Source organism: Diceros bicornis, chromosome 24 (assembly GCF_020826845.1).
Source record: "Diceros bicornis minor isolate mBicDic1 chromosome 24, mDicBic1.mat.cur, whole genome shotgun sequence".
In the NCBI taxonomy this organism is placed as follows: domain Eukaryota; kingdom Metazoa; phylum Chordata; class Mammalia; order Perissodactyla; family Rhinocerotidae; genus Diceros; species Diceros bicornis.
In genome coordinates, this window is record NC_080763.1 from 39992002 (window position 1) to 40000089 (window position 8088).

At 52.7% G+C, this 8088-nt stretch overlaps 1 protein-coding gene across 1 annotated transcript; it reads right to left on the reverse strand.

Annotated features, from left to right (window-relative positions):
• Positions 1-513: 513 nt before the first annotated feature.
• On the reverse strand, positions 514-2938 carry LOC131421183 (alpha-1-antitrypsin-like). The gene is made up of 3 exons (XM_058567905.1): positions 2328-2938; positions 2139-2286; positions 514-705 (listed from the first exon to the last, which is right to left on the reverse strand). The coding sequence occupies exons 1-3, from the start codon at positions 2936-2938 to the stop codon at positions 514-516; spliced, it is 951 nt and encodes a 316-aa protein (XP_058423888.1).
• Between the last annotated feature and the right edge of the window lie 5150 nt (positions 2939-8088).

An 8088-nucleotide genomic window follows, 5' to 3' on the forward strand; every position in this document is an offset into this window, starting at 1 on the left:
TCCAAACACCCATTACTTAATGTGGACTTGAGCCTTTGACGCTCTGAACTGACTGTGTTCCCCCACATAAGTGCAGACCCCTTAGCTCTCTCCCTGTTGTGTGGTCTGCCTGGCTTAGCCTTGTCTTACTGTTGGCCTCTTTTCCTGCTCTTCTACCAAAATCTGAACAATTATTTAGGTGTTCCCACCCACCTCCAGCGAGGTCCGTCTCCTGATGTTGCTGGCTCTCCGTATCTGTTAAGCAAATTGTGAGTTTCAGTCAACATTTCGTTGTGGCATAGCACAGTGCTTGGACAGTGTAAATACATAATAAATATTGATTAAATGGTCACATAGAAGATTGCTGTGACCTGGGTTGCACACACATCCTGAGGAGGTAAAGGTAGACTCAGAGACAAGAAGATGAGGGATTTGCATGTCACACTCAAGGTTGGGCCAGGTCAGCCACTCTTTAATGTCACCTAGGGAGGCGGCCTGGCTTGGGAAGGTGAATGGCTGAACCCAGAGAGGCAGTTATTTTTGCGTGGGATTCATCACCTTTTCCATGAAGAGGGGAATGTTGGTGCTTTCATCTTTGACAATGACTAAGAAGGGCCTGTTGAACCTGATGGTCAGATGCCTATACCAGCCGCTGTATCTCAAAGGAGTGTTCCCAGACGGTTCTGACCCATTCTCATTGATGGTCAATGTAGCCATATGCAGGGCCTGGAGGGAAGAGAGAACAGAGGCCTGTTTGAGGCAGAGACAGGCTGCCCTGCCCCCTCAAGCAGCCTGGGAGCAAGGCCCAATGTGGAAGCAGCTGTGCTGGGAGCTCAAGGAAGGGCTCCCTCCAGGGCCCCGTCGAGGACCTGAGTCTTTCTAGCATTTCCTTGCTTTAAAAACCAAAACAATGACAAACAAGCAGAATCACCAGCTGGGTGTCTACCATTTGAGCATTTTTATTAAAGAACCACAAGATTCACAACTGAATCATCATGGTGTAGTGAAAGAAGATGAATTTCCATGACAGAGACTTGGGTTCAAATGCCACTTTTCCCACTAACTAACTGTGTCACTTCAAGGAGATGACTACACTTCTTGAATCTTCAGTTTCCTGAGTAGGAAAATCAGAGCTATGCAATATGATCACTCAGGGCCAATGGTGATTCACCTCACTCAGTATAGTTGCTCAATAAATATGCATGTATGTGCATACGTGCCTGTGCTTGTGTGAGAAGTGTACATGTATGTATGTGTAAATGAAGACAACAAAATTGAAGATCTTTACTTGGTAACTGTGGGGGTCCAGCAATTCATCACACCTACTTACCCAGCCCCATCCCAGACTCCTCGCTTAACCCTTCACTTCCTTGGGGCCTGGTCCCTTCCTTGTCCCTCAACACCATGCTCAGGCCTCTGTCATCAACTGGCCTGTCCCTCCCCGTCCACGTGCACCTTCCCTGCAAGGGGCACACAGGAATTTCTCCACCTCCTCAAGGCTGTTGCCTGACTGCACCAGTGCACCCTCACTTCTCCTCCCTCAGCAACACCCTCAGCCTCCCTGGGAAACAGCCCACAACCTCAGGAGGAGAAGATGTTCTTCACTTCATCCTCCTTGGCACGTCTCTTGTTTCTAGTAGCAGATTTTAAGCTCCTTGGGGACGAGGACTGTGACGGGCACCTTCACAGCACCTAGTCCACAACCAGGTGCTCACTTTACTGTCATTGACCTGCAGTTGTCTCTTTGGTCACCTTGAATTCTCCTGAATAAATGGCATCTCAGCTGAAATCGCTCTCTAACTCAGACTCAGTGATTCGCCAATAGGTCCCAGCGTCACAGGACGCCGGGGCCAAATGTCCTCTGACATCCCCGAGCCAGGGCCTGTCTTTGTAAGGATGGTTCCTTCAAGGCCCAGAGAAGGGAAGGCCCTGAACAAATATGAGACAGAGGGAGAGGCTCACCACCTCAGAGGAGGCCCCTACAACGCCCGAAGCCCGTGAGGCGCCTCCTGCACTCAGTCCTCTGACCACACTCCAGTCTGGGTGACTCCAGTGGTGGTCCTCAGAGGACCTCCATCTGCAGGTGTGTGTGCTCACACTCACCCCTGAGCTGTGGCCCCCGGACACACTCTGACCTACAGACAGAGGGACAAACTCACCTTGGACACCACCAGGTCTGCTTCCTCAGCGATCCCCAAGAGGTCAGCCTGGTTGCTGAAGAACTTGGTGATGCCCAGGTTGCCCAGGACCTTTATCAGATTGTAGGTTCCAGAAATGGACAGTTTGGGCAAACGTAAATTGGTGAACCTGTCACAATGGTTAGAAAACAAAGGAGCTTCAGAGCATTGAAAGTGTAATTCACCAGAGCAAGACTTGTGTCATTGTCAAGCTCATTGACCAAATCCACCATTTTATCTTGGGTTCTCTTCTCTATAAACTTGTTGATCTCTTTCTTGGCCTCTTCAATGTTCCCAAAGTTGATGGAAAAGGCTTGTGAGTGGTACAGCTTTCTGACATCCTCTAAAAATTTATGCACTTGCTTCAGATTCTCATCAATGAGTAGTATATTGCTGGTGGTCAGCTGCAACTCGTCGTCTGGCTGGTTGAGGCTGTCGAGGAGATGTTGTAAGCCTTTGTGGATATCAGTCTGAACTGTCTCCTTGAAATTGAAATTGAGGCCCTGGGGGATCTGGATGTGAGTGTCACCTTTGGTCCCCAGGGAGAGAATCGCAAAGGCTATAGTGATGCTCACTGGGGAGAAGAAGATGTTGGTGGTGTAGGACTCACGGGCCAGCTCATGGTACAGGCTGAAGTCAAGGTCAGCCAGGTTGGGGGTTATGCTGGGGAGGGGTGGGTGCTGACGGAGATTTTGATCATGCTCTGATGCTTGCAGGGTGCCAGGCACCAGGCAGCACAGGCCTGCCAGCAGGAGGAGGCCCCACGTGATGGAGGATGGCATTGTCCTGCAAGAGAACGAATGGGCACCAAGCCCAAGTCAGGCCACAAGAGGAGTCCCTAGGCCACTGATCAGCACCATGGAGAGCAACCACAGTTTCTCAAACAGCTACTATGTGCCAGGCCTGTGCCAAGCACTTTCTGCATCATCACCACTGAAAGACTGAGAACAATAGCAAAGACTTTGATGGTGCTCACCGTATGCCAAGCTCCCTTCTAAACACTTGACTGTCTTAACTCGTTGCCCTCTTGTAACAATCCCATGACGTAGGTCACATGACAAGTCTCGATTTACAGATGAGGGGCCAAAGCTCCAAGAAGTTAAGTCACTTATCCAAGGTCACAGAGCAGTAAAGTAGCAGGACCAGAATCACCCAGCCAGGTAGTCTGGGTCTCGAATCCATGCTCTTGACGGCTCCACTAACATTGGCAATGACCCCGCTGTGCAAGTCCCACAGCCCTTATTTTACAAAAGAGGAAACTGAGGCACAAGAAGCATACTGTCCATGCACACGATTACCCAGGAGGCAGGGATGATTGGGTCTGGAGCAGCCCTCGGAGGGCTGCCATTGAAGCCTGTTATTTAACAGACAGAGGCACTGTTGCCCAGAAAGGGAAGGATCCTGCCCAATGACACACAGCCAGAACCCAGCGGGGCTGTGAGGAACCCCATCCTGGCTGATTTGGTGCAGACTCTCCCTGACTCCACATACTTTGTCCCTCTCCCTCAGCGACTACAGCCCTCACCTTACAGGCCACTTGAGCCTGGAGCTGATTATCATCTGATCCTCCAACGTCCCGGGCCTGGGAATGCTGTTGAAAAATATCACATGAGAGCTCTCACCCTCGAGGCATCACAGATGCTAACTTTGTCTCATGGGGTGTCTTGTTATCTTCCTTTTACACACTGTGGAAAGTGAGGCTTGGTGAGTTTCAGCAACTTGCTCAAGGCCACACAGCCGGTCAAGCAGAGCCGCGACAGACAGCTGTCTCTGCTTCTGGTCTGGGGCTCTGTGTACGAGGGTGTTCCCCTGATAACCGCCCCCTGAAGTGGGATCTTGGTGGCTTCTCAAGGCCTGGCACTTGGGGAGTCAGGTGTCCCAGGCTCAGTACTGTTGACATTCTGGGCTGGGGAATTCTGTGCTGTGGGGCGCTGTCCTGTGCATTGTAGGATGTGTGGCCTCCTAGAGAAAACTAGATGCCAGTAGCAACCTCTCAACCCCCAGGTGTGACAATCAAAAATTCTCCAGACATTACCCAGCTTCCCCTGGTGTCAAAGTGCCCTGTGGAGGTCCCCTGATGAGGAGGAGGGCTCAGAGCACGAGGCCCACGTGAGCCTCCTCCTCTCAGGTTGGACAGACTTTTCTCATTTCAGAGTGAATTTGGCTCAAATGAGTCCCAGCTGATTTGCTCATGGGGGCCAAAGTGCTCTCTAGACCTAGTCAGTTTGGGGTGTCCATTCTTCTTGGGTGGGGCCCCTGTCTGGGGATGCCAGGATTCTGCTGTGGGGTGTTGTGCCAGGCCTTCAGGAGACCACAGCAAATGTCCTCACCTGTCGCCTTGGGAGCTCGGATGCCCCAGTGGTCCTTCTAGCAGTGGGAGCTTAATGACAACCCCCTCTGAGTGCCAGCGGTGTCCCCACGAAACCCTCACACCCAGCCACAGCCCTTATAAGCCTCTCCTGAGGTAGCTCTATGGTAAGTCTCAGGTCCTAGCCCCCGAATTGTCTGCAGTCCCCGCAGGCAGCTCACCCACCCCCCTGGGCACCACCTGCCCCCAAGCCCTGGGCTTAGATGACGGGGGCCTCGGAGATGCTGGTCCCTCCAGTGACACAGAGTGATGTGGCAGGAGGAGGAAAAGCGTGATTTTTAGCTTCAGACAGATCCGGGCTCTGATCTGCCTCTGTCACTTACCAGCTGTGGACCCAGGACAACATTTTAATCACTCTGAGCCTCCTCTCTGAAATGAGATTGTTGGGAGGAATGAACGAAGTCAGTCTAGTCATCAAAGCTCACAGCCAGAAGGGATCTGAGACGTCAGCTCTTTGGGGGAAGAGGGTGGTGGGTTTCGCAAAGGAAAGCTTTCAGGACCAGTGAGGAGTCAAAGGATGGGAGATGGGGCCATGAACCCAGATAAGAAAGGGGAGGAGGTGACAGAAAAGATAGCAGGGTTATCTGAGGAGTTAATGAACACACCTCAGCCTTTCAGAGGAGGAATTCCAACAAAGAGTTCAAGGCCGGGGGTCCACTGTGCAGGAGGTGGGGGCTTGAGAGCAGACAGGGGAGACTATGGCCGTCCTCTGGAAATCTGGGGAACAGGCCATCACGGGGGAAACTAAAGGGCTTCTGCTTTCTCCAGCGAGATAGTTAAGTGGTGGGGCGTGGAATCTACAAGGCAAGGTCAAAGACTGGCTCTGCTGGAGTTGGAAAGAGCCAAGTGAGAAAGAAGGACCCTGAGGCAGAGAAGCACGTTGGAGAATAGAGGGCCCTCCAAGGGGACGCGTCCCTGCCTTCTGCAGGTTGGAGAGACACGGGTGAAGACCACCGAGGCCACGGGGTCCTGTCCAAACTGGGGAGGCTGGGAGAAGGAGAAAAGTAACCCCAGTGCAGCCCCGCCCACCAGCATGGATCATTATAGCAGGCCTACTATGTGCTGGGAGTGTTAGAATGAGGCAATTGCATCCTCCTGGCTGCCTGCTGAGTGGCACAGCAGAGGCTTGGCTGCCCGCGTTCGAGACCTGACCCTGGCAAATCAGAGCCAGACCTGTCTGTGCCTCAGTTTTCTCCCCTGTCAAGAGGAGATAATCATCCTAGCTCAGTGGCCCAGTCTCACCCACCCGCGTCAGCTCAGCAAGAGGCTGAGGGAGAACCACTCACCAGCAGATGGAACTCACTTGTTCCCCAGAGAGGCTCGCTGGGCTGGACTCGCTCCACAGGCTGTCCACACTCCCACACGGCTTCACCTACTTATGGGCAGTCTCGGGGGTTGGGACGCTCAGATAACAAGCCTGGGGTGCCTCCAGAGCTCAGCCAGCAAGGACCTGATATCACCTGGGGGCCTTGCTGTTCTTCCCTGAACTGGCCTAGTCCAGCGGAGCCAACAGGTGCAAGACCGTCTGGAAGGGTGGGGCGATGGGAGCCCCGTGGCCATGTAAGACCAAGGGTTCATCTCGCCTTGATGCCCATCTCACGGAGGAGTAAGTGACTGAAACATGTCTGGAGCCTGGGACTGTGCCTGATACTTGGCTGATCTTCTATAAACTTTACTGCAAGGTTCCAGATCCAGAAAACCTCACACTGGGAGCTGGAATCCGTGTCCTTCAAGCCCCAAAGCCCATTTGTCCAGGCACAGACGGGAGATGACAGGCAGCTGCCAAACGCCAAGGCTCAGAGGAATCAGTGAAAGAGGGACACTGGGCCACCCTGCTGTGGTTACAGGCTTCCAGAATATCAAGACCTCCAGGGAACTTAGTGCTCAAATTTTGCTGGTGATAAAATGGAGGCTGACGGAGGGGAGGTGACCTCTTTGGCTCCCGGGGACGTGAAGGGGAGAGCTGAGAAAAGATCCCAGGTTGTCTGACTCCCAGCTCGGGGTCGTTGGTAACAAAATGTGTGAATATCTGTAATTTTTCGCCAGTGAATCAAGAGACAAGGGAAGCCAGGCGCCGAATGGTTGCTGAAAGGATCTACGGTCTAGATTAACGTTTACTCTTCAGTAAGAACCAGCACTATATAAAGACACTAGGCACAATCATCCATGGAAGAAACCAGTGAGTTAGGGCTCATTCCCCTCATTTTGCAAGAATGGAAACTGAGGCACACAGATCGAATGGCCTGCTCAGGGCTCCACACTAATTAGAAGGATGATTTGGGATTCCTGAATTCTTTCTATTTTGTCATACTCCTGTAGCATTTTTGTCCTAACATCTTAATGCTGAAAGTCACCTCAGAATGAAAGGAAATTACATTGACAAACTCAGAACATGTTTCGAGGCTATTGATAACTACTGACTAAGGAAAAAATCACTTTTTTAAATTAATACACATTTCTAACTTGCTCTGTTTGCTGTGCTGTCTGTGAAAGTCATGCTGTGGCATTAAAAAAATTCCAATGGCTCTGATTTTTCATGATGTGGTGTTCACTTTGTTCCCAGATAAGTAGAGTGATGCCAAGTGACACCAAATGAGCACCTGGTGACGGAAAGGGGCTTTGACTCCTGAAAGGAAATGACCCAGGCAGTCGTCCGCCAGATCCACCCAGGCCCGACCCTTCCCTGCGCGACTGACTTGCTGTTGCCCTCTCTCCTGTGACTCAGCCCCACGTGCCCCAGGTCCCCCGGCACACGCCCACCACCTCACTGGGCTGACTTCCCTCCGTGTGCACTGAGCACTCCTTTTCCAGCACTTTCTAACGTGGCTCCTTCCTGAAGGGTGCCCTCCAGCCTTGCCTTGTCCTCCTCAGACCTCAGTCATCACTCCGGGCTTGCTTCCTCGGTGAAGACGTTGCGAGCGCGTCTCCTCGAGTTCCAGGGGTCTCGGTCAGGATGGGCGGGGCTGTGCTGCAGTAACAGAGACGCTCAGAACCTCAAGGGCTCCACACAGCGAAGGTGATGTCTCGCTCGCTCCACGTGTCTCCTGTGGGGCGAACGCGGGGCTCTGCCCCTCGTGGTGAAGCAAGGACCAGGCTGAAGGAGTCACGTTCCTGCTCGGATCTTCCGTCTCTAGCTTCTGTGCTCAGTCTTCACATAACGATTTCGACACCCACAGCACCAATCACAAGACGGCTGCTGCCACCCGAGTGCCTGCTCCGGACACCTGTCCAGCTTTATTAAACAGCCCTTCCTCCCCGCCCGAGTGGCAGACCAACTGAGGGAAAGCACAAAACCAGGCCTGCGGGGACACGCAGCGCCTTCGTTTCTGATAAAGCTGGTATTGGAGCCTGGGGCTTAGTTCTGCGGGACAGTGGGCTTCCAGAAACTGGCCCCTGAAGTAGCAGCTTCACTCCCCCCAGCACTGTGAGACCGAGGCTGGGCCTCCCGGTGGCCCGACACCCAGGCCGCAGGAAGACTTCTGGGCTGCCAGGCCCAAGACAGGAGCCGCTGTAGAAACAAGCCATCTCATGGAGTCCACATGGAAACTCCGCAAAGTAGATATT